Consider the following 27,172-nt stretch of genomic DNA (forward strand, 5'->3'; position numbering starts at 1 on the left):
AAATCTCACATAGTACAGCTTACAATAAGGTTTGTGGCTTAGGCCAGTCAAAGAGCTTTTCAAAAAGGTTTGACACACAGTTTTTTTTAAGTGAAAGCTTTTGAGTATATTCTTCTTTTTGACCAGCAGTTCATGCCTACAATGACAGTTAACTGGGAAAGCTGAGACCAGATGTCAGTTGTATCTAGCAGCTGTGAGCCATCCTCAATAAAATAAAATAGAATAAAATTAAAAAGCCTTAGGGTGTGGCTGGATGACAGATTCTGTGCTTAACTTTTTCAGGAAAAGAATGTCTGTAAAACCACCTTCCCCTGGGGCAAGCTGAGGATTCTCCTCCCACTTTTCTGAGGAATCCTGGGCCTTTTGGAGGAGGCTGCAGCCTCCTGTGGGAGGAGTGGAGGTTACACAAAAGCGCTTCCTCAGGCTATGGACAGCAGATCTCCCTGTGTCTTTGGAAGCTGATTGAAGGGTAAGTGTGGATGAGAGAGGGAACTGAGGGTTCCCCCCCCCTCTCTCTCTCTCTCTCTCTCTCTCTGTGTGTGTGTGTGTGTGTGTGTGTGTGTGTGTGTGTGTGTGTTGATGTCCGTGTACCCATTCATCTGTGCACCATGGAGGAGGAGACCGGGCACACTGGCTGAGGCCTGCTCTACAGAGGGAAAGGCCGCAAAGGTTCTTTCTGCCATGGATGTCACTTTTAGAGTGGATGGGCAGACCACATCAAAGTTTATTGGCGGGTTGCTACAGCTAGTTCCTATATGCGCTCTCTCTTACATACTCTTTCCTTTCTACTTTATATACTCTCTCTGAGTAATCTCGACACCATCATCTTGGAATATTGAGTTCTGTGATTTGTAATATTCTTTTTTTTTCTTAAAATGATTAATTGTTGGTTATAAAAATATGTTGGGTAATACAAGAAAAACTAACGTTGAAAACACTGGCAAGGCATGGTGGTATAAACCACTAATCCTACCTCTGGAGAGATGAAGGCAGGACATGGCGGGGCAGCCCTGTAAACCTCCACCCCCTGCACCCCACGGAGTCCATTTTACCTCTCCAGTTAAGTTTTTCCTCAATGTTTGGAGTCATATGTTATTTTTCCACTAATCTATAATCTAAAAAAGATAGGTTTGGTTTTAATGCTTTCCAAATGCTTGCCTTACCTGGAAGTTTAGAATTTTACTCCCTGCTATTTAACTCGGGGAGGTGGCTAATAAAAATGTTCTAGACTTGAGGGGACTATTTGTTGCCTTTGGGCTTGGAGAAGCATCGAAACCAAGTACAATTTGCGAAGTTTCCTTTCTTATTTAGTCTGACTGCCCTGCCAGGGTTTGGTGGACAATGTCAGATTCTTACCAGTTTATTCTCACCATATTATTATTGCTGTCTGGGTTCTGCCCCTTTAGCTGCTGCTTCTGAGACCCCTGCCACTACTGAGTGGAGAGGAGTGGAGTGCCCCACTGGGTCCCTCCCTGTGTTTTTGATGACTCTGGCAGAAGTCATACACTTACCGAGTCACTTGCTTCCCAGACTCACTTTTGATGACTGGGAAGATGCTCAGGCATTTGGTGACATCACCCCTTGGTTTCCACATGAATAAAAACCAGAATGTACTTTTTTCCCTGAATTGGTCATTTCAGGTGGCCTGGGGGCGGGAAGAGGAAGTTTCTAATGCCTACATAGATTGTCCTTTTAATTCAAAACCTGTGGTCATTCACTGGCCTCTCGCTTCCGTGTCTCTATTCTTCTGATTTTTTTTTCCTGCCATCAGATGAATTTCTTTCTAGACACCTATGTTAATAATTCTGCCTTCCAGCTTTAAAATACACTGTGGGGAGTATTGTTATCTACATATATATACATATATATATATGAATACAATACATATATGAGTACAATTCATATATGCATATGTGTGAATATATGTATATTATGTGGATAACAATATAAAGTATAATAATATAAAGTCAATCTTACAGTCCATAAACATGGGATACATTTATATATTTTATGTTTTAATCTCTACCAGTATGTTTTATAATTGAACCTTTCCTATCTATTTTATTCTTGGATATTTTCATAAATGGAATTGTTTCCTTAATTTCATTTCCAGATTGCTTGTTGTTAGTATACACTAATAAAACTGACTTTACTTTCTTTTGATAGCTATATCCCCCAATTCAGCTGCTGGTTGTGTCTATTGAAACTAATAGTTTTTTTTTTGTTTGTTTTTTTTTTTTTTTTTTTTGTGTGTGTGTGTGTATAGATTCCTTAAAATTATCTGTATGTCAGGTCAGATAGTGCAAGTAAAAATAGTGTTGCCCTTCCTTCACAATCCAGGTGCCATTCATTTCTTTACCTAGCCTAGTTACCATGAATAGACTAATTACCCAGTTACTGTGGACAGACTAGAGAATAATTTGGAGTAGAAGTGGTGAAAGTGGACATGCCAGTCCTGTCCCTGACACAGCCCAGAAGGCTCCAGCTTTTCATTAACAAACTTCTTAGCTGGGGTTTTTAATAGTCACCATCATTTGTGGAATTTTTTTGTTTGTTTTGTTGTTTTTTTTTTTTTTTTTTTGTCTTTGTGAGATAGGGTCTTACTGTGTAGCTTTCTGTCTGTTCTGGAACTCATTATGTAGATCAGTCTGGCCTCTGTCTGCCTCTGTCTCTCAAGTGCTATTAAAGGTGGCTTGAATTAAGCCTGGCTTCAATTTTTTTTATCATAAAAAGGGTTTTTTTTGTTATTGTTGCTGCTGCTGCTTTATTTATTTATTGACTTATATAATTAGTTATTGAGACACAGTCTCAATGTATCCCCCCTGCTGACCTAGAACTTGCTATATAGCCCAAACTAGCCTTAAACTCATAATCCTCCTGCCTCAAATTCCTTTAGTGCTGAGATTACAGGAATCTGCAACCATGTTTGATAGATGTTATACTGAGACAGAGTTTCTCTGTGTAGTACTAGCTGTCCTGGAACTAGCTCTTATAGACCAGTTTGGCCTTGAACTCACAGAGATCCACCTGCCTCTGCCTCTCGAGTGATGGGATCAAAGGCGTGGGCCATCATCATCCAGCAAGAGTTTATACCTTTGTCAAATTCCTTTTCTGTGTTTATTGAGATGACTGTGTAGGTTTTATTCACTATTCTTCTAGTGTGCTGTGTTGTATTTTATTTTTCACATTCGAGGATTCCTGGACTAAATTCCATTTGAACAGGATATATGGGCTATACTATATATTGTTACTAGATTGGGTTTGTTCCTTGAATTCAAGGATTTTTTGTTTTGTTTTGTCTTTTTGAGACAGGGTTTCTCTGTGTGACAGCCCTGACTGTCCTAGGACTCGCTCTATATACCAGGTTGGCCTAGAACTCAGAGATTCACTTGCCTTTACCTCCCCAGTGCTGGGATTAAAGGTGTACCCCACCACACCCAGCTATTTCAAGGATTTTTAAATCCATAATCATAAGAGAGACTGGCATATAGGAGTTCCACAATGCATTATTTCTATTTTATTTGTCTTGCTTGTGACTTTTGTTTGGGTTTGGAATCAGATAAATGCTTACCTTAGAAAAATATAATGAAAAATGTTCCTTTCTTTTTGTTCAGTTTTGTTTTGTCTGTAGCTTTCCAGAAGTCTGTTTTATCTAGGTTTCCTAATTTGTTGACATTCTCTTACGGCATTTGATGCCTCTCTTTTTGTCATCCTAGATGACTGTCAATTTTGTCATTCACTCCTCCCCAGCACTTCTGTCTCTTTCAGCACTTTGTGTATTGTATGTTGCCTCTCACTTCATGGCCTCTAATTAAAGGTATTGATTTTATTGAGTATTCTTGCATGAGCCATGATGAGTGATCTCTCGCGAGGTTTTAAAGATTCTCTTTGCGTTTCAACAGTTTTATCTGTGACTGAGTTTAAGGGTCTCTGAGTGTTTTCTACTTGGAGTCCAGTGAGTTTCTTGGCTCTATACGTTGTTTTTAATCAAATACAAGAATCTTTCAAGTATTTTTGCTCCTGTTTTCTTTTCTTCTAGATTCCAGTGTGGATTTGTTTACAAGGTTGATTGAGTCACAGATATGTGAGGTTCTGTTAATGAAAAAAAATTAGAGACTTACTTTATGTTTAAGAGTGCTTTGCCAGATGTATGTGGGTGTGTGTGTATACCGCGTGTATGTCTTAGTCTTTGTTTGTATTTTTTCCCATTAGCCAGACTGAAAAATCTCATTGACTTATTCTAAAGTTGTCTGTTCCTTTCTGTGTCTTGTTTGGATCTTATGTTGATGCTTTTAGTGAAGTTTTTGTTTTACTTTCACAGTTTAACACCAGGATCTCTATTTGGTTCTTTTTCAGAAATTCTGTCTCTTTAATGATCATTGATTTGGTTAGGCATTGTTTTCATATTTCCTTTTAACTCTTAGGTTATGATTTGCCTTAGTTCTTTGATATTTTTAAGAGATTTGAAGTCTGGGCTTAATAAATCCAATGTCTGGGCATCTGGGAACAATTTATTCTAATTACTTTTTCTTATCAATCTTTCATAATTTTTGGTTGAGAACATGTAACTTGGAGAGACTAGAAATCAAATTTCTTTCCCGTCATTTGTTTCTATTACTGTTTGCTATAAAGGTTGTTTCTGAACTAATCCTATAAAATCGTTCTTTACTCTGTATGAACACTGACATTTCTGTTCATGCAGCTTAATTGTTTATCAATTATTAATTGGACAGCTTTTCTCTATCAGTAGGAATCAGTAAATTCCCCCAAGAAACTCTGCTGTGGTTTGGCCCATGTCTTTTAAGAGCATCCAGGATGCTGACAGTTCTGACTCCTGCCTGTGCAGAGCCCCTATTCAGCAGAACTGGGAGTTCAGAATCTCCTTGGATCTCTTTAGTCTTGGACCTGGGTTTGACTCAAACAGGCGTGATCTCTTAAGTTCAGAAATAGGTAGCTGTTCACTAGAGTCTCTGTGGGCATTCCTTCCACTCCCTAACCTTACCATCTGAACTCTTTAGTGATGTGCTATCTGTCTTATTGCCCATTTGTTTGGGCTGCTGTGAAATTAAACAATTGCTTGTAATTCTGCAATGTTCCCCGAGCTTTGGGTGCAGGGATTGGGTTATAGATGCCTGTCTACCCCATTTGCAATTGTTCTCTGCCTTTTTGAGGAGTTCTGGACTTCTGTGAAGTTCTCTATCTATTGCAAAAAATAAATTTTAATGAGGGGTGACATCTACACTATTAGGCAAGGCTGCATATCCAGGTCTAAGGAATGTGGAAATGGTGTGGGCTGGCTTGGTCCTGGAGGAACTCACCAGGCAAGACAAGACTGGTGCAGGAGGAGCTGAGTGGCAGGAACCAGGCCTGGGAGCAGGGGAATGGTGCATCTGACAGATGACACTGTAAAAGCACTAAAATCCCCTTTGTTTCCCCTGGGGCCCACCAAGATGCTGTTTTCTCACCAAGAGTCTGTCATTGGATTGTAATGCTACAGAAGAGTTGAATAATGAAATATGAATGAAATTAATGAGTAATCAAGAAACAAACACAAAGCTCATTCTTCTCACCCAAAGTGGGCTATTTTTCTTGAATAATCCCTCATATTGCCAAAAGTCTTAAGTTTACTACTTTAAAAATGCATTCTGTCAATGTTTGCCCATTTTTCATTATGTTTTAGTAGTGTGATTTTCATTTTTTATTTTTGTAATGTATTCCTTTTAGTGTATATTCATTGTACATGGTAGGAGGTTGGATAAGGACATTTCTATTCTGGTATATGCTGTTCTTTGAGCATAGCCTGCTCCCCATACATATCTAATCCCTCATCAGCCGTTTTTCTTCCCCTAGACAGTTTTGCTTCTACTGTCATGCCATGTACTCATATATAATTTTTGTTTTGCTTTGTTTTTTTTTTTGAGACAGGGTTTCTCTGTGTAGCTTTGGAGCCTATCCTGCCACTTGTTCTGTAGAACAGGCTGGCCTCGAACTCACAGAGATCCGCCTGCCTCTGCCTCCCGAGTGCTGGGACTAAAGGCGTGCGCCACCAACGCCTGGCTACTCATATATAATTAGATGTATCTATGTAAAACTCTAGGAAGCACGAATGAAAGGAAACAGGTGATGTTTGTCTGAGTCTGGGAACTTTGAAGTTCTTTGCCCTTCCCCCTGACATCACTGGCTGCTGTGTTTCAACCTGCTTTTATCTTTTCTTCCTAAGCTGTCCCACCCATCTTTCTACCTTACATGACTAATGTCAATTCTTCTTCAGTGACTTCCTAGTTAATATCCCAGAATATGTGCATTTTACTTAGATTTAGCTGTCATCCTGCCTGCAACTGAGTGTCTCAGCCTTGAGCAGACCCTTTCTGTCTTATATGTTGACAACACTGCTGTGTGGCAACACATTCAGAGTAAAGTGTCAGCAATGTCCCCCAGCTGCACATTGATACCCTCTAATGCCCTGAGAGACTTAACTAAAGGGGAAAATGTGAAACCTACTTACCAGGGAAATAAAAGAAAGTTATCAGTGGACCTGTGAGTACAGACAGCAGTGTTATTTATGTATTCTGCCTACCTTAGTTATAGTCTTTCCGGGACATCTGGGCTTTTCCTTAGCTTTGAATTATAAACTATATGAAGAATTACTATGTCCCCAGCTCATGGTGGAAAGCTATTTTAACTCCTTAGTAATTTCAGTCATGCCTCGGTGTATCTTTAACTGGGTCATTCCCATTATAACCTGAAGAAGTTATAATAGATATTTTGGTTGTGGAAGCATCTAGAAGTAGTTAATCAGAAGGAGTTATAGAGCCAGCCTGGGCACAGAGCTGCAGGTGTGGCTGAGTTGTATCCTGTTTCATGCCTTCCTTTTTGAGGGATCTTTGGTTTCCCTGTGTCAGTCAGCATTGTCTCCTATTTGTGACCATTTTAGTCTCATTTAATGACTATGGCAGAGCCTGAGCCGGGAAGCTGAGGCTTTATGTAATCTTGCTCTTAATTGGGCATTAAAGAGGAAACAGAAATCTGAGCAGTCCTTGATGCCAAGAGCCCAGAAACCCTTGGAGCCCTCCAGTGTCAGCAACTGACTATCCAGTGTTATAATATGGCCAGAATTCACCAAGAGACAGGTTATTATTTGAAACAAAACCACATGAATTGGAGATAAGGGCCTCCTTTTTCCTTCTGATGGATACTGTTATACTAGTTGCTTATGACTGATAGGTGTTGCCATAGTGATAAGGGTAATGCATTGGGAAGTGACTGGGATAGACAATGCATTAGAGAAGAAAATGTTCTACACATCATTTTTTAATAGGACTTTGTTGATAGCCTTTCAGTGACTAGGGTATGAAGTGCCATGTTGCTCTTCCAGACATAAGAGCTATATGAAGACATGCTATATGAAGATAGTGCAAGAATACTACAGTTCTGTAGATTGGCTTGTCCTTGTCTCTACTCCATTCACCTATGACCCCAAGAAGCTTAGACACCTGGTCCAAGAAAAATTTTGTGGTTTTTACAGTAAGTGTAGGAGCTAAAGCCAACTGGAAACTGGCTATTCCAACTGGTACCTGCCATTAGACACTGTGTCTTGATTATTTTTTATGAGCCGTTTAATAATGAAGACTGACTGGTGTTGGGTATCATAATTCACTTCCCCTCTGTTCTTCCTGCCATTGTCCTCTGTGTCGATAGTCTGGCCTTGATGACTTTTATTGAAAGGGTACTTTGATCACTTTTATTGAAAGGGTACTTGACCTTTGGGCAAGTTTTATTTTCTTAGCATCAACTGTAGAGTATATGTTGCGATAAACTTGTGTGGGAATAGGCATGCTTTCCTTGGCACCTGGTTTTCTCAGTCGTGTGTCAACAACAAACACTGTGGTCTCTGGGTGGTGGAGGGGAATCTGGTGAGGCCTCCAGCACTACTTTGTGAGATTGTTATCTCCACCAGGAAGAACACAGTCTATTTCAGTGTAGCCTTTGTGGGCCTCAATTTCCAAGGGAAAGTGTTGGGATACTGGGATGGCTCACTTTAAACCACACTTTCAAAATACTTGAAGCTGAATAATTTCTAAAGAAAGTGGCTTATTAAATTCCAGTTCTAGAGATTCAAGAACATATCATTCCCTTATTTGGGCCTTATGCTTTGATTGAGGACTTTATGGCAGATGGTATCATGACAGTCATAAAGCTTGCTCTTTTGTAAAGACCACGCCAAGATGCCATAGGAATGTTGTAAATCCATCCAATGGCAGTGGTCCCCAAGACCGAATGACCTCCCAGTAGTGTCTACCTTTTCAGGGCCCCATACTTTCTCTTAGCACCAGCACACTGGAGACCATGCTGCTAATACATGAGCTTCAATATGTAAGTCCTAAGGGATGCAATTGCCCTTCCTGTACCATAGCTGATGTTTCTATCAGGAACTCTGAGCACCGTGGGCCTCAGCAGTCTTACTTATTTACTAAGTCTTCTGAAGAGAGATGATGGAAGGAAAGGAGTCCTCTAAGGGTGGGGTAACAGCCACTTTCCTGTGGCCAAAGAGGGCACATAAAGTCTTCAGATGCTTGTGGGGGTGAGGAAAGAAGCAGAAACATGTTTCAGAACAGTAAGTAACCCAAGGCAGGCTGGAGATATAGCCCAGTGGTAGAGTGCTTACTTATCGCAAGTGAGGCCAAACTAGGGTTAAGGGAGCATAGTAAGACACAAAATGTCCAAAGATGCTAGCTGAAAGGTTGAAGTCTGTGAATGGAGCAACTGATAATGGGTTGGTTGTTGGCAGCGATGAAGTAAAGGGTGGAGCCACTAAGATGCTTTTGCCTAGCTCTGGCAAACACAAGTGAGTTCTTCCACAGAGGAGCACCCCTCTTCTTGGGCAACCACAGAACACCAAAGGAAGTAATTTTCACACTTCTGGAGGTAGAACAGAAGTAATTTTCACACTTCTGGAGGGTAGAAGGCCAAGGTCAAGGTGCTATTATACTTGGTTTCTCCAGAGACGTTTGTCCTGTGTATGCACACCTGTTGGACGTCATTTCCCTTTTACAATGAATGCCCAGGCTATTGGACTGTCACTTCTAAGAACTCTTTGTTTAACCCGAAGTCACAAGGCTTACCCTGCCTTTCCTTCTACAAGCGTTGGGTTTTCTGCTTTTCACTGAGGTCTATGAGCCGTGTCCACTTGGCCTTTTAAGAAGTCTGACTTCCTTTCCTATGGTAGATGCAATGCTCATACCATCCATTGCTCATACCACCTGTTGCACACTTTTCTTCAGCGGGTTTTGTGTATTCTTTGCTCAAGATCAAGTGACCACATTTGCATAAATCTCTGGCAGGAAATGTTTATCTGTGTGTACATCCTATGTTGGTCTCTTTTGAATAAGCAATCAGACACATTGGTCATGGTTCATGAACAACAATGGGTAAGGTAGTTGATGGGGCCTTTCCTCTGAATGCCCAAGAACTGAAACTGTGGTTTCCACCAACCAGATATTTCCTCCTGACTCAGACATCCCAGAAACTGAGGTGAGCAGTTCCACAGTTACCAGACAGCATTAAAAAAAAAAAAATGAGTGAAAAGCCATTTACTTCCTGAACTGGTTCCCACATCCTCTCACCTTTTCTGGTGATAGCAACTTAAAAATAGCTCAACCTCACATGGCTGGGGTGGCATCCTACCTGGATTCAGGAAGAGTTTTAAATGAAAATGCAATGCTCTTTTTTTTCCAAAATAGGCAGAGAGATTTGATTTTAAAGTAAAGTGTTATCTAAGCCATAACAAGAGCTTCATGGCATTGATAACTGTTCTCTATTTAAACACTGAGTCCCTAGGCTGGTTTCTGGGCTTAGTCCACTGAAGGAGGATGATCCAGAAAAGTGTGCTAGTGATCTTGTGAACTTGGATGGACACATGAACCCACAGGCACAGGCCTGGGAAATATCCCTGCCCCGGCCAACATGGAATCATTTCTCACACTTTCTCTCCTTGTAAACATTTTATCTTTTTTTTATTATACAAGTGTGTGTGTGTGTGTTTGTGTGTGTGTGTGTGTGTGTGTGTGTGTGTGTGTGTGTGTGTGTTCATGCTTGTGGTATGTACCCATGTAAGTGCAGGTGCCTGAGAAGTCCAGAAAAGGGCGTCAGATCTCCTGGAGCTGGAATTTTAGACAGTTGTGAGCTGTTGAAACTGGGTCCTCCATAAGCAGTACATAGTCTTCACTGCTGGGCAATCTCTCCAGCCCCATCTCTTAGATGTTTTTGCACCTAAGCCAGATAATCTTTGCCCCGTGAAAAGCTTGAGCTCACAGGCTGGCTTTTCCCACTGTCACAGACTGCAGGTTATGCACCACGCAGCCCTTGGCCATTAAGCAGACATCTGTTTTCCTTTTTTCTGAGGTCTACTGCTCTTTCTGGAAGTGCTGGGGTAATCACGGTAGCTAATAAACAGTACGCTATTCTTCAGAGGGCCTGGTGCAGCCATGGCTTTCACAAAGATGTGAGGATTCTGGGCTTCTCAAATGCTTTCGTTATTGTACTGTTCTTCAGCATTCCTGCCAGCATTAGGCTGTGAAAAGTGACTTCCCTCAGGTGCAGATACAACTCCTGTGGCTTTGCTCCTTCTGGGTTGAAGTCAGTTCTCTCTCTCTCTCTCTCTCTCTCTCTCTCTCTCTCCCTCTCTCTCTCTCTCTCTCTGTGTGTGTGTGTGTGTGTGTGTGTGTGTGTGTGTGTGTGTGTGTGTGTTCATGTGAGTGTGGAGGTCAGAGGACAGCCTCAGGCCTGGAGCTCTCTTGAGTAGGCTAGACTGGCTGGCCAGCAAGCCCCAGGGATCCTCCTTTCTCCATCTCCCCAGTACTAGCATGAGATACTACACCTGACATTTTACACAGATTGGGGGAATCAAACTCCGGTCCTCATTCTTGAACCTTCAATCAGTACCTTACTGATTGAACCATCTCTCCTGAAATCACTCCAGGTCTTACCTTATTCCGTTTCTAGACTGTCCAGGTTTATTTTAGATATGCCTTGACCACCTAAGTGTGTGAGCCTGGGAACCCTTGCCTCTGCACCCAGACAAAAGGTCAAATGACCTCCGTATGACAGGAAAGCAGATAGCTCCTTGGTGGAACTGTGGTGAATGACCCACATGATCTGATTCAACCGAGAGATGGGAGGATGCCCACACACCTTACAAGAAGACCCTTTGTCTTCAATGAATAAAACAGATCATGAAGATAAATATTCACTAAGATCCTATCTTGTGCCACATCCAATACTAAGTTCCCTTATGTCAGGCTTTTCATAAAAGGAAATGATAATTGAAGTGATCACAGGATCATTTTTTTGAAGATTTTATTTATTTATTTATTTATTTATTTATTTATTTATTTATTGTGTATACAGCCTTCTGCCTGCATGCCAGCAGAAGGCACCAGATCTCATTCAAGGTGGTTGTGAGCCACCATGTGGTTGCTGGGAATTGAACTCAGGACCTCTGGAAGAGCTGTCGGTGCTCTTAACCGCTGAGCCATCTCTCCAGCCCCTCACAGGATCATTTATGTAATTTAATTTATAATACATGAAGGGAATGTTTTGTACCTTATATTATTATTATAGATAGATGGGATGCATGGATATTCATAGAACACAGGGTTTCCCTTCTTCCTGCCCAAACTGGGATCATTTTTTGTTTATTTGTTTGTATGGTATGTGGGGGTTAGGCAGGAGTTGGAAAAGGGTCTCACATTCAGCCCAAGCTGGCCTTGAGCTCAAAGTAATCCTCTTGCCTCAGCCTCCCTAGTTCTAAGCTATGAGGTATGAATTACTATACCTTGCTTATCATTTTATATCGTTTTTGTAGTTCAATGCCATCAATTTTAAGTAGGTCAACTGATGGGACCCAGTTAATTCAAGTTACTGATGAACCTTGTGTGCAATAGAGGCTTCCCTGGACCCGAAGAGCAGGCTTGAAGTCTGTTGCAGATTGTTCACTGGTGTGGGTTTCATCCATGTCCACTATCCTGAGTTCACTGCTGTGGGTTTCGTCCATTGTCTACTCTCTTCTGAGTTCACTGTTGTGGGTTTCATCCATGTCCACTATCCTGAGTTCACTGCTGTGGGTTTCATCCATTGTCCACTATCCTGAGTTCACTGCTGTGGGTTTTGTCCATTGTCCACTCTCTTCTGAGTTCACTGTTGTGGGTTTCATCCATGTCCACTATCCTGAGTTCACTGCTGTGGGTTTCGTCCATTGTCCACTCTCTTCTGAGTTCACTGCTGTGGGTTTCGTCCATTGTCCACTATCCTGAGTTCACTGCTGTGGGTTTCATCCATTGTCCACTATCCTGAGTTCACTGTTGTGAGTTCTGTCCATCATCCACTTTTCTTAGCTGCTGGATTTGACTCTTCCTGGATTAAATCAAATCCATAAAGGAGTAAGTCAGAGTTTGTAACCCTGATGTTCTGGAGCAAATCTGCACATGTAAGACTGACTTCGGTTAGGCTAATCTTTCCCCTTCTTGCCATGAAATGGCTAGTCACTCAATAAACCAGTAAAAACACAGGGTGAGCCGGGATAGGCATTGTCTTCCCAGGGTGCCTCACTGAATATTAGTTTTGGTTTAAGATTTTTGAAAACCTTGAGCTGGCTCACTTAGTAAGGTTCTTGCCTTGAAAGCATGAGGACATCAGTTCAGCCCCCCAGAGCCCAGGTAAAAAATTGGCTGCAATGGCACATTCCTGTGATCCAGCAATGGTGAAATGGGAGATAGGGCCAAGAGACCTGGAAGCTTGTGGCCAGCTCCTGACCTACACAGCAAGTTTCCTAGACAACGAGAGACTCTGTCTCAAGGAAAAGGTAGAAGGCACCTGAGGACTGACACCTGAGCTTGTCCTCTGACCTCTGTATACACACCACGCTACCAGACCCCAATCCAAAAGTAGGAATAAACAAAATATTTGACTACTTTGTTAAACAGTCGTTAAACATGTAATTGGTCCTCATAATCTATTACATTTATTTATCTACTATTTGTATATGTGTGTAGAGGTGTACATGAGGCAGTTGGCTTTCTCCTTCCACCACGTGGGTCCTGGGAGGTGGGGAGATATGAACTCAGACCCTCAGGCTTGGTGGCAGACATCTGCTGATCCATCTCAACTGTCCAGTGCTCACAGTCTAAATTGAGATAAAGCTGGCTTCTATTTTCACTTTGCCTTGCTTATGAGTCATGAAAAAGGAGGATTTTTTTATTTCCCAAGGAGGAAGGAAAACTTGAATTAACTGGGTTCCACTTGGTGGCCCTAGCCACACCCTTACTCCCTAGATTTTTGCTAACCTATTGTCCAATAAGCTAGAGATCTTTATCTGCCAGGTGAGCTTGCTTCCCTCTGATTTTCTGATAAGAGCGGTGTCTGTGCCCAGTCCTGTGCCGTGGAACTGTACCCACAAGGAACTGAGCCTTTGCAGTGGGTGTATGCTGTGTTCACACAACACACCGATTTTCTGATGTACATCTAGTGGGACTGTGATTGCAGGCAGCTGCTCTGAGCTCACAGTGCCTTTCCTTCTCCAGGTTCCTCACGGAGAAGCTCAATTATCAGGTTTCCCTGTTCATACCTGGCAAGAATCTTCCCAACTTGGAGTAACAGATGTTTCTGGATACAACATTTTAATCTGCAGTACTGGAGTAACTGAGATGGGTCGGCATCAGAGTGAGAATGCTGACGCTTTGGGTGTTTGATTCTAGAAACCCGGGGCAGCTTTATTGTTATCAGGAAAGGGACTGTGAGGTAACAATTTCAGCAAAAGCAGAAGCCAAGGGCAAAACCAAAAGTGTGTAGGGGAAATGTGGACTTCGGTGCCGCTGAGAGTGACGTGGAGAGAGAATTCCAAAAGGCAGTTTAAGGGGAAGAGGCTCTTGTTTGACTTGTGAAAAACTCATGTGGTCGATTGGAGTGTTGACCAGGGGAACCGAAGCTGAGGGAAGGAGATTCTGGACCATCTGAGAGCATGTGCCCTAAAAAGAAGGGGATTTCCACCACACAGAACAGCAGGTGGGAAATCAAGGAAGTTTGGAGGGGATTCTGAGGATCCTTGTGGAAGCTGTAGCTTTTCAGGACTGGTATAAAAGTCCTGGGTTGGCAGATGGAACCTGGACAAGGCAGCCAAACACCTAGGAGAAGGTGGGTGGGGTCTGATGTGGCTCTCACCTGGAGTTGTCTGGGAGGATATGCAAATTCGGGGCCACAGGAGAGAGTAGAAAGGCTGGATTGGCTGCGAGCAGCCTGGAAGAGGTTGGTTTGGAGAGCTGCCGGCCTGGAAGCCTTGCTCAGATGTGAGCTGGGCTGTCAGTCCTTCGGATCACAGACAGTAGACGGTGGTACAGGAAGATCAGGCTGCAGGGATTTTTTTTCCCCCTGTATTAAAACTATCCCCAGCCAGTCAGACTGGGAACTTATACTGTCTGAGCTATTGTCTAGGATGAGTTTTACTGGTAAAACTACATGTGTCCTAGACTCTTAAGGGGCCTGTTTATACTGATTTTATTTTGATTGTCGGCCATCAAGTGGGACAAGGAAATCACATTCTAAGGTCAACAGGTGAGAGGCAGGACTCTGCCCTACTTTTCTCTGCATGTATGTACCTGTTTGTAAGCCAGCCTGCATGTGTGAGTGTGTGTGTGTGTGTGTGCCTCTGTGTGTGTGTCTGCTTCTGTGTGTGTGTCTGCTCATCTCTGTTTGTCTGCCCCCCACTCCGTGTGCGTGTGCGTGTGCGTGTGCGTGTGCGTGTGTGTGTGTGTGTGTGTGTGTGTGTGTTTGTGAGTGTGTGTTTGTGTGTCTATGTAAGCTTGCCTCTGTATTCACAAGTCTATTTGTGAGCTCATGCTTTTCCAAATGCTGATCCTGGCCCTCATCTGACTGGCAAGGCTTGTGCTGGGCATAATGGTGAGAAACCAGAGGACTTGTTTGCAATTTCTTATTTGTTTATGGGTAAGGAAGTAAATCAATTGCAGAATTTTCTGGATTGGAGGGCTGAGGATATTTACTGTCAACTGGTTAAGGACAAGGAGATATAAAGATACCGGGCACCAAGGTGCACCTGGTGTCAGTTCATAAGTATAAAAAAGACAGGATAAACCAACATCAGGCAACATCAGGTGGACTCCAATTCATTTCCATCAAGTCTCCTTTTGAATCTTTCTATAATTCCCTGAAAGATGGCGGACGAATTTTCTCAAGTTGTAAAGGAAAACTGCAGTGAGCAGGCGAGAAGAAGCCAAGTCTCTGGTTCATGCTCACAGTTCCAGAGAAGTTTCATCCAGAGAGTAACGTTGCTGGGAAAGCTGCCCACCAGCTTTGTCCTCCATCGTGAAAAGAAACAGAAGGTTGCTGCTATACTGGGGATTGACCAAGAAGCTATGAAGTCTCTTCCAGAGGGAGACTTACAAGATTGCCTGCTGAGTAAGGTAAGCCAGGCCCGCCTCTCCTGGGCACACCCTCTTCCTCTCCATCCCACTGACATTGGTCCAGAAGGATTCCCCTGCTTCTGGAGATTGTAAGATAGTTCTTGGGAACACAGGACCACTAGCCTCAGTGTGCCGGGGAAGTTTACACAGTCAGGTCTTTTCTCTGAGGTTCTAGTGCACAGAAGAATGTTGGGCACAAAATACAGAACAGACCTCTGGCTCGTCCATTGCTGCCAGTTAATCTACCTTAGCCTCAGACTTCTTTTCCATAAAATGGGGGTCTGAATGGAGTCACTGGCAAATGACCAGTCAGGCACAGGCACAATGGCACAACCTATGATGCTGACATTTGAGAGGTGGATGAAGGGGGTTCAGAAGTTGAAGGTATCCTGGGTTACATGAGACCTTGCCTCAACGAAGAAGGAGGAGGAGGAGCAGGAGGCAGAGGAGGAGGAGGAGGAGGAGAAAGAGGAAGAGAAAATGAACTTAAGACAAAACTTTGTACAAACCGCATAACTGATAGTTTTAAAAGATATTATTTGGGAACTGGAGAGATGGCTCAGTGGTTGAGAGCATTAGCTGCAGTCCCAGAGGACCCAGGTTTGATTCCCAGCATCCACATGGTGACTCACAGCCATCTGTACCATCGGTAATTCCAGTTCTAAGGGGTCTAACACCCTCTTCTGCCCTCAATGGGCACCAAGCACACATGTGGTGCACAGATGTGCATGCAGGCAAAACACCCACACATGGAAAATAAAAATAAAACATAAATCTTTAAAAGATATCATTTCATTTATAAACTGGGCGTGGTGGTACACACTTTTAGTCCCAGTACTCAGGAGACAGAGGCAGGCAGATCTCAGTGAGTTCAAGGCCAGCCAAGTCTACAGAGTAGGTTCCTGACCAGTTTGGACTACATAGAGAAACCTTGTCGAAAGAAAGAAAGAAAGAAAGAAAGAAAGAAAGAAAGAAAGAAAGAAAGAAAGGAAGGAAGGAAGGAAGGAAGGAAGGAAGGAAGAAAGGAAGAAAGGAAGAAAGAAGAAAGAAAGAGGGGGTAGAGAAAAGGACTAATTTTCACCTTAGGCTCTTTTAAATGTTAGACTTTGTAGGGACCTTAAATGTTATTCAATTTAAGATGTTCCATTGTTGGACTTACTTGTGAAGCTTCTAAGGCATGCAGTTAATGTTTAAACGAAAAGGTTAAAGCTGAGAGGTAGGGACTGGTCTCTGGCTTTCATGCCTTTATGTGTAAACAGAGCAAAGATTGTTATCACAATGAGACAGGAGTGTGCTTTTTGGACAAAACCATCAAAGGAAAATCTACATGTATAAAAAACAATAGTGAACAAAGTAACTTCCCATCACTCCTCAACACAGAATCCGTTGACTGGCATCTTCCTTGGGTCATTCCCATCAGCAGAAATGGTAAATGGCATTCCCAGTGTGGTCCAGCCTGGGCTCATGCATGGCCTGTTCCACCTACAGCGCATTTTCTAAAGTTTTCTTTCACAGACATTCCAAATTACTTACACTGGATTTCTGTCTCCTGTGGGGATGAAAAGAATCAAGATACATGGCAAGCGCAGGTCCAGTGTCTGGCCTGGAAATCTTGGGCTGAGTGTTTGTTAGAATGTGCACCAGCCAGTTCCCAGAGACTGGAACCCTTTACCCCCAGTCTGACAGAGCCCTCCTTGCTTTGTCTCTTGTCCCTGAAGGTGGGCCAGAGTCCACATCTGTCCTGCAAGAGCTATGTCCTGAACAGACTTTAGGCCTAGGGGTTTTTGTTTGTTTGTTTGTTTTTTTAATCCTTCTCACGAAGCTAAGAGTTAGCTTAAAGAGAACACTTTTATCATCCTGGGTACTCTGGAGCTAATACTGTTTATTGATTGTTTACTGGACCTCCTAGCTTGACTTTGGTTGCTGACTTGCATCCTGTGAAGGTTTAATTCCTTCTACCTTTTTAGAGGGACCAAAAGTTTCCTGGATGTGTCCCTCTCCTTCCATATTCCCAGAGTATCTTGCACCGATGTGCTCTGAATCCTTTCAGAGTTCACTGATGATGACGAAACACACTGTGAAAGGGGCTGACGGGTCCAGGTAACTCTTATTTAATGTAGCCATCAGCCAACCACCATTTCTTTCTTTTCTTTTTTTATTAACTTGTTTTTATTGAGCTATACGTCTTTCCCACTCCCCTCTCTTTCTCCCCTCTCCATTTCTGTAGAGGAAGATGTTTGTAGAGATGGAAAGACTTGACTAGAGTCTGGTGGCTATACAGTGAAGGTACTGAGGTTTTAGCATAGCTGGTTGGGCCGTATCTCCTCTCCTAAAGTCCTCTATCTCATAGATGCAGACAGAAGCCCCACTTTATGTCAAATCCTGCTCTGTGGTTGGGGGAGCACAAGACTTGAGATGTGGTCTGCTAAATGGGAAAGAAACACCATGCATGACCGAGGGATGGTTGGCCATACCTGCAGATTGTTCTTAACTCCCCGGGAAGAAGGGGACATCCTGTGCTAGCAGCAGTGCACAGCAGAGCCCAGGGCTGCAATGGAGAGCCTTGCAGAGCGAAAGGAAGGGCCTTGGCTCTGATGGGAGAAGTGGTTCACAGAAAGAGGAATGGAAATGAGGGCTTGGAGGATGTGTTAGGTTTCCATTAAAAAAAAGGAAAAAAGGACAGGAGGAAACCCAATTTCTCCACCCACCCCATTTGACAGGAGTTTTATATTCAGCTACCCTTTCTTTTAGGGAAGCAAATCCTAGGTAGCAAATATGGCCTGTCTGTAACTTACTAACTCTGGTACAAGTTGTCTCCGGAGCTTTAAATTCCCCATCTATAAAATGGGAACCATCATGGAATATGACAGTGAAGGAGGCTTGGGTAGTCCTGTTCAGACAAAGCTGAGTAATTCCAGCTCCACATTGCTACCACTGCTGTTGCAGCATTTGGAGCTGCAAATACCAGGTGGTCCAGGCATTCCTCATAGAATTGAGCAGAGAAGAAGGCCCACTGTTTCCTCTGTGTCTGTCAATAAATTTGTGGCTTTCTCTTTTTAAACTGGCAGCCTAGAGGACAGGGAAGGTATGTATTCTGTTTTAACCAATTATTGGACTTAAAGCAATTCCAAGATTAACAGCCCAACTTTCTGTTGTCTGGGAGGATGTTCTCAGCCATTTTTTCCCTCCCTATCCTCCACCTGGGTGATGCTCATGTACGTAGACCACCTGTTCTCCATGCAGCCAGGCCCGTACAACTTTCCCTCATGCTGCTGAATTGGCCCTCCATGGAGTTCAAGGAAGAAGATTGCGACACCCGTGTGAGTCAGCATAGTTTTGTTACAGGGAACAATGTTGAATTCCCAATAATTTATATTTGAAACAGTAAATTATTCACAAACCTGAACTATTAATAGCAGCAAACAACTTGTGGGTCAACAGTAACCCAGAGGCTCTGGCTGGAAAGAAGGGGAGGGAGCCTCGGATGAGCAGGGACATGTGTGCAGGCACGTAGACAAACCTGGAGAGAGAGGGAGGCCCTGGGCAAAGCTATGGAGTGAAGGCGTCATTGCTGCCCCAGGTGACCTTGGAGCATCCAGCCTTGTGCGCCTGGTTGATTCGATGGGGCTTAGTTCTGCCTGGGCTCTGCCACACCCACAAATGCAGCGCTTGAAAAAGAGAATGGACCCCTTTTGGTTTGTTGGGTTTATCAGCAGAGGAGGTGGGTGAAACTTGGATAAACCCCAAGATAAGCTTGGATTGAGTTTTGTTTTGAGTCTAATTTCTTCAATTATCCCATTTCCCCCTTGTATTTATTTTCAAGCTTTTCTTTGCCTGAAATGCCTTTGGTGATGAGACTGTGTTACTGGCTATTAATATATGAGAGACTATAAAGAAAAGGGATTTGGGGATTGGGCTTGGAGGGGCTTGCACTTGTAGGAAAGTGTCCATCTTTTACCAAAATCACTCTGCAATCAGCCTCAGGCTGTGTCTCTACATTTCCTCACCCAGAGGTTGACTCCTCTTGTTCTGTCTCTCTGGGTTCAGTCACAGTAAGTGGAAGGCAGTAATTGAGGTGGGCATCAATCAAGGTCTAGGTGGGAGATGCAACCTGAGAACCATAGAACGTTCAGAGACTGTAGATTACTTGGTGTTGCTGTAGTTGTAAGAGCCTGCCACTGCACACATGGCCAGTAATGTGGGAGTAGTGGGCAGATATCACTTGATGAAAGCTATACCCAGCTTCAGCAACCTAGGCACTGAGGGGACAGACCTGCCTGGAGCTCTGGTCTACACCTGCATCATGCTCCAGCTTTTACCCTCGTGTGCTTGTGGGGTGCAAGAACAGTCGGTAGCAGCTCTAGACTCACTATTTCATGAGCCCAAACTGAAAGGCTTTTCTAGGTTCAGGAAGAAGATAAGGGATGAGTTCTACTCACAGCACTTTTGTCCTCAAGGGTGTGGCAGGGAGTGCTGGAAAATGGCATTGGAAACCCCGTGCATGTGGTCTACTTCTAATTGCCAGTGTGACAGAGGACAGCCACCTGCTGCTCTGGTACTCTATTCAGTGACACCAGATAAGATGATTCCTGAAGTTGGAATAATTCTAAGATGCTGAGTGTAAGGCTCCCAAGTATAAGAAGTGACAGAGAAAAATTGAGTAGTCTTAGCTTCCAGGCAGCCCAGTCCTCCCTCCTGACTTTCATGTCTGCAGATCAGAACACAAGAGGACGATGAGCTAAGTCCCGGATAATGAGGAGTGATTATAGGTATCTGCCAGAATATGTTCAGTCTTGCTCTGCCCAGTCACTGTCCAGTCCGTGGTCAAGTTCACTCACAATGAAGTATTTTTGTTCTGAAGAAGGCTGTTTCTTGGGGTGTTTTGCCCCACCACTCCACCCCAGTGCCAATACTCAATGGATCTTAGTGTATGGGTTAGTTTTTGCCAACTCGACAGAAGCTTGAGTCTTGTTGCTGTTGTTTGGTTTTTCCAGACAGGATTTCTCTGCATATCCATAGCTGCCCTGGAACTCACTTTGTAGACCAGGCTGGCCTCAAATTCAGAGATCTCCCTGCTTCTGCCTCCTAACTGCTAGTTTTAAAGGCATGTGCCACAATGCCTGGCCGGTTAGAGTCATTTTGAAGAGGGAACGTCGACTGAGAAAATGCCCCCATCAGATTGGCCTGTGGGAAAGTCTGTTGGGAGTCTTCTTGATTGATGGTTGCTGTAGGAGGGTGCAGCCCATGTGGGCAGCTAGTCCAGGGTTGATTAAGAAAGCAGGCTAAGCAAGCAGTGGAGAACAAAACAGTAAGCATCTCCGCTCCATGGCCTCTGCTTGAGTTCCTGCCCTGACTTCCCGCCGAGGGGTGGGGTGGGGGGATATGATTGGAATGTATAAGCCAAGTATACACTTTCTTCCTCCAAGTTTTCAGTCCATATTTTATCATAACAATAGAAAGCAACTTAGGACACTTAGCTTATTATTGTGAGTGAGCGTGTGTCCACTGGGTTTTTCACATTCAAATTCTGGGGAATCATATCCATAAACTTAAAGATTTGGTGAGTTTGGGATTATTGGCCCTGGCCCTCCATGCCTTCTGAGAACTTAGCTACTCAATGACACTCCTCCTAGCCACTCTGATGGCAGTGTTCTACCTAGTCAGAGCATCCTGCATGGCAGTACTTGTAATGATGCCATGTAATTTCCCCCACTACACTCATTTAGTAGATTCATCCCTGTTCAGTGACCTGTAATCCACCAGCCTAGCTATGAATTCTATCCTCAGGCTGGAAAAATCCAACTCAATGACTGAAACCCCACCTAGCTTCCACCCCTCCACCTCTTGCCTAACATACCCCAGACAGAGCACTTCAGCCTGACCTGGAAGGCTAATCAGTGCTTTGGACTCTCTCACAACTGAGCCCACTCATACCCCAAGCCTCATGGTCCTCACCATGGCTAGAACTCCTTACTCCCATCTTTACACAAGTGCCCAAGCCATCCGTTATTCCTCATCCCTTGGGAAGCTGGTCTAGTCTATTACCTAGAGTCTGGCACCTGCCATCTCTCCGGCTTCTTGTTGCATATTGCTTTATCTCCTACCCTGCGAAGAAAACAGACTTCAAGCAGGAATCTCTCCAGTTCCCACCACCCCCTCCCTTTCCCTTATCTCTCTTGCTCTGCTTTTCCTCTGAGGCAATGGGGTGATGGGTTCCTGAGGGTTTGCATGACACTTTCCTCCTGGGAAATCCCCCTCAGTGTGTGAGCCTCTTCCTCCAGCCGTGACACTTCCCTCCGTGTTTAGACATGCCTAAGCCGGTGTGTCAGTTTGAGAGAACCTGCTGCTGGCCCTGCTAGTTTTACCTAATTTGTTTGCTTCCATGGTCAAGCTTCTTGAGAAGTGGTGACCCTTTGTCCTCATGAATTCGCTCCCCTGTTCTGGTTGGGAAACTCTGCAGATACTTGGGGGGCACTGGCCTCAACCTTTATTTCCAGGACCTGCCACCTCACATACACATGTTGAGACAAGGTCTCACATATCCCAGGACTTGCTGAGAAGCCACAAATGATCTTCCTGCATCCACTCCCGAGGCTCCAGGACTTTGGCATTCACAGGATGCTAATTTTCTATACTGGTGGAGGTGGAACCCAGGGCTTCATGCCCATTAAGCAAGCATCCACTCTGCCAGAGCCAGACAGATCTCTAGCCCCTGGCTGACTCCCTCTAGCCTCACCTTCTGTCTCCAGGAAGGATCCTTGGCCTCTAGTTTAGACAACTGTCCTTTTGCTGGGCATCCATAGCATCCCATGCCTGTCTTTTCCCAGTACCTAACTTTGGCAAATTTAATCCATATTACTTTGACCATCTATAATCTTTGGCCATGAAGTACACAGTCCTGCAAGAAGTGGGCATTTGGTGAAAATGGGCCAAATGGAATTGAATCAAACACAGGGGAAGTCCTGTCTGTGGGGACCTTTAACCAAAGGTCTCCAAAAGCATCCTTCTTTATTTTTGGCATCTTGAACTCTCTGCTTTTCTGTGATCACCTTCTTTCTTTCACTTGCAGTCCAGAGGATGCAGAGCCTCCATAGGGCACAGTCTTTCAAAGAGAGTCTCTCAGCCCCATGACCCATGGGTTACCCATGGTGAATATAGTGGGGTGAGCATTACAAGGATAGAATTAGAGGATGGCTGCTGGTGGCAAAAGCAAACTGTTAAACTTCCAATAGGACTGCTATATTTATGGTAAAGCAGGATACATGGGCTTCAAAAAGACTGTTTTGTGTATTTGATGTTTCCAATGAGATTCTCAGGTCTGTAGCGTTAGTGGCCTCATTTTTGTCTCTTTCTACTCAGTGTAGTGTTGGGCATCTGGACAGTACTATTTTGTTTTCCAAAGACAGTACTTTATATATGGAATTGCACATATCAAAGAGGTCTCTGCATGCAGATAGGGGTCCCCTTTCTGCTGTATCCAGCAGCACCCCACGATTGCCTGCGATGGAGCCCCAGAATTATCTTTCATATAGTTTCCCAGTGCTGTAAGTGCATAGTCAATGTCTGTCTGCTTTGTTCCTGTGACCTAGCATGAAGGCTGTACCCTGCATACAACGAATGTTAAATAAATATTTATCACTGAGCTGACTGTGTGAGCTATGAAACCTGTGCAGATAGGTGTGTTCTGAGCCTTGCATTCTGTCTCTGTATGGGATGGCTCTGTAGGAGCTCTCAGGTGCCTGGCATGATGGATGACTTAGCATTGGTTAAGTGTCTTTGACTTGGGATTTTCTTATCTGGCTGTTTTGAGTAGTTTTGGAATCTGCTTTCCAGAGCTCTCTCCATGACTCAACTCAAATATCACCTTCTCTGACCTCCCTAACTGAAATAGCCACACCTTATCCACTGGTCTTTATCCTAACTCAATATTCTTTATGGCACTTTTCAAAACTGGTATGTATAGCATTATATAGTCTGCATGCACAACCATGTGTTTTCAACCAGAGAGACTGTACATCTGTCTGATCTGTTGCCAAGTGTTTTGAGACAGGGACTTGTATGGCCCCTGCTGGCCTTGAACTCACTACAGATCCAGGGCTGGTCCTGAATTCCAGATCCTCCTGCCTCTACCTCCCGCATGCTGGTATGACAGGTGTGGGTCACATTTCTCCCATCCTTGCTGTTGCCTTGATTGCTGTTATGTCCCCAGCCTCTGCCCAGGGTAAGTCCTGGACAAATATTGAGCAACTGCACCTGTTTCAGAAGAAAGCAAGTATCAATTTGGTCACTGTCAGACCTAAGCAGCTCAACTTGCTTATAGTCCTGGGAGGCAAGATTTTTGCCTTGAACTTGGGTCAAGCTTCACTGTGCCTTGTCACCTATGCAGGTGCCTCAGGCCTCATAACTGTTTTGCTGATCCCCTCACACCCAGGTGGACCTGAGGCGCCAGCAGATTTCTCAAAGTGTGGAGGAAGTGCAGAAAGTTATTCACCACCTGACAGCGGAGATCAGCCTCCAGGACAGTCGATTCCAAGCTGTGCCTGCCTCTGACACATACAATGGCAGCATTAAGGTAAGCAGGTCTCTCAGAAGTGCTCCAGGAAGCACTGAAACCTTTGGATGGGAGCAACTACATGTGTGAGAGGTGTTTATCCCACTGAGAACGTAGCACTGCCCCATATACAGCTGCTCTTCCAGGCACTGTTTACATACCCCACGAAGTTTTCCCTCATGGGAAAACACTCCTAGACCACAGAGGTTAGGCTGGAGGGAGCCAAAGGGATTGATTGAGTCCTATTTGGTCCTAGAACTAGAACTTGTTCCGAAGACTCTGATTCTGAAGCATGCTGCCTCATGGTCAAAGCTGGCTTAGGCACCAGCTCATTTATTAAGCACCTACTGAACAGCTAAGGAATTAGGCAGAAATGAGGGAACTGATGGATGGTAGTCTTTGGGGGGTACAGGTGGGGGCAAGCAAGAGGGCGGAGGTGGCTCTGAGGGACTGTAGGAGTGCAGCATAGCCCCTCTCTGCTGAGGGATCCCACTGAGTGTAACCACCAGGGCCAATGTATGACAATCAGCAGTGATTTCCCTCAGACCCCCTGTGAGCCTGGAGGCAGGACTGCATGCTCGTCTCTACTGTGAAACAAGAAGGGGGTTGTGTCATTCTCAGTCCTTGCCAATCTCAGTTTTCTTCCAGACAAACCTCTTTCACCGTGCATTAGTTTCATATGGTCTGTTTTCTTATAGACTGGTGTCTATAAGAGCCTTGATTTTAGGGACCACGTTTATTGGTTGCTTCATTCCCAGAATGTGGTGCATGCGTGCACATTTGGCCTATGAGGAATGAGTATGGGCACCCAGAACTATGAATGGCCCAGTGCATCCCAGGCTGGTCGATACACGGTCCACTCACAAGGTTCAAAGACTCATGGATTTTGGGGCAGAGTCATATTTCTGGAAATTTATTCTAAGATGAAGATTGTACAACTGGCTTTGATCCTATTATTTTAGACACTTGCTCACCTCTTCCACCCCAGACCAGTCTCAACAAGGCAGATACAGCCCCAGGACTAGAGAGAGAAACACCACATCACTGGACCAAAAAAGTTCCCTGCTATGCGTTCAGTGACATTGAGAGATCAAAATATAACCCATGTTGTCCTGTATATTAAGGTTTAAAATAGGGTTGGAGATGTGGTTCAGTTGGTAAAGTGCTGGGCTAGCATGCACCAAGCCCTGGGTTTGATCCCCAGCACCCCTGTAACCTCAGCACTTGGGAAGTGGAGGCAGGAGGATAAGATGTGCATGGTCACCTTTGGTTTCTGTATTAATTTGCTGTTTTCCTTTACTGTTGCTGTGATAAAAATACTGCAACCAAAGCAAACTATGGAAGAAATCATTCTTTTGAGCTTATGTGTCATGGCGGGAACATGGCAGCAAGCAGTGGGTTTGGCCGCAGGAGCAGGAATCATCTTCAACCACAAACGTGAATCAGAGTGAACTGGAGGTGGAGCCAGGTTCTGAACTCTCAAAGGCGGCTCCTAGTGGCATCCTCCACACTACCTCCCCAAACAGTGCCGCCAACTGGAACCAAGTGTAAATACATGAGCCTATGGGGGATGCTCTCATTCAAACCACCACAGATCCACATCAAATCTGAGACTGGTTCAGGATACAGGAGACCCTGGGAAGGAAGGAAGGAAGGAAGGAAGGAAGGAAGGAAGGAAGGAAGGAGGGAAGGAAGGAAGGAGGGAAGGAAGGAAGGAAGGAAGGAAGGAAGGAAGGAAGGAAGGAGGGAAGGAGGGAGGGAGGGAAGGAAGGAAGGAAGGAAGGAAGGAGGGAAGGAAGGAAGGAAGGAAGGAAGGAAGTAGGACACATAAAATGGCTTTAGTTTTTATCTTGAATGAAATTTGGTAAGTATTTATTGAACACCATTTGTAGTTTTAGTCTTCACTTGACGTGTTGAGGGATGTGGGTGTGGGTGGATGTCTATGTACCTGTTCAGGTGTGTGGATGTGCTAATGGAAGCCAGAAGTCAACATCAGGTTCTTCCTCAGTGGCTCCCCACCTTATGTTTTGAGACAGGGTCTCTCACTGACCTGGAGCTCACTGATCCTGTTATACTGGATAGCCAACAAGTCCTAGGGAGCCACCTGCCTCTGCCTCCCCAGTGCTGCGATTACTGGCATGAGTTTTGTGGGTGCTGGTGATAGAGCTCAGGTTCTCATGGTTGTATAGCAAGAGCTGTATGGTCAGAGCCATCTGTCCAGCCCCACCATTGCACCCTAGAACTCATGGGCAAGTGGATTCAGATGCACTTGTACTTTAGGTGTCTGTCTCTCCCCACACACCCTATTTAATTCAACCTCTGGATGCCAGAAGTCATATGATACTGTCATCTCAACCATTAAATGTTCTCTGAAAGTGAGGCAGGATGAGCTGAATTGATCACGGCCCACACCAGGGACAAAAGTTCACTGTTGCTGGACTTGCCATAACTTTCTTCAGAGAAGATGTGACTGAATGAACAAAGAGGGTTCCAGTAAGTTGCCCAGGCACAGCCAGAGTTCAGGGTCCCTCTGGCAGATCTGCATTGCCAAATGGTTTATTGTGTCCTTTGCATTGTAAGGTTGCTATGTATGCTTTCTTACTGGCCACTGCTTAACTGGTTCCTGGAGATGGGAGTGGGTGGATTCAGATCCATTTTTCCATTAAAGACAGAATCAACTCAATGGCTCACATTGTCCAGACAGACAGGCTTTCATTTCACCTTTGATTCTGCAAGGGTTAGTCATTCATACCGAACCTGGGTCATTGTGACAGGCAAGAAGAAAGGGTGGTACTTCAAAGTTCTGTCACCTTTTCCTTCACATCACAGCATTCTGCTGTCCCAGGACATCCACTCTTGATGCAGAATTAGTTTAGGGTAGAACCACTGAAGAAGCTACTGAAAGAACTTAATTAAAATTTCCGTTCTTCTGCTTGTTGGCATTGTCCCTGGGATGATCTGCAAGCCCCTCTGAGCCTTAGGTTGCTTACTGGGGAAGTGATATCAAAGTTACCTCTTGTTTGACTTCAGAGAAGGAAGAGGCACATCCAGAGACCGTGTGTGTGTGTGTGTGTGTGTGTCTCAGTTCCCTTTCTTCTCCCCTAAACTTCAGGTCCCTTCAGGGCACTGGGTTTTCTTTATACTTAACTTG

General features: G+C 44.3%; 1 protein-coding gene across 2 annotated transcripts in view; it reads left to right on the forward strand.

Moving 5' to 3' along the window:
- The first annotated feature begins 361 nt into the window (after nt 1–361).
- Nucleotides 362–27,172, forward strand: part of Mab21l3 (mab-21 like 3) — a 36,993-nt gene continuing 10,182 nt past the window's right edge. Inside the window, exons 1-4 of one of the 2 annotated variants that reach the window (XM_027393806.2) lie at nt 362–469; nt 13,578–14,058; nt 15,222–15,470; nt 23,902–24,042. In XM_027393806.2, coding sequence (XP_027249607.1) covers nt 15,222–15,470; nt 23,902–24,042 — 390 coding nt within the window. In that variant the 5' untranslated portion in view covers nt 362–469; nt 13,578–14,058. The remainder of the gene's footprint in view (nt 470–13,577; nt 14,059–15,221; nt 15,471–23,901; nt 24,043–27,172) is intronic. The other variant, XM_027393804.2, reaches the window with a different exon arrangement.

The sequence above is a fragment of the Cricetulus griseus genome, assembly GCF_003668045.3.
Source record: "Cricetulus griseus strain 17A/GY chromosome 1 unlocalized genomic scaffold, alternate assembly CriGri-PICRH-1.0 chr1_0, whole genome shotgun sequence".
In the NCBI taxonomy this organism is placed as follows: Eukaryota; Metazoa; Chordata; class Mammalia; order Rodentia; family Cricetidae; genus Cricetulus; species Cricetulus griseus.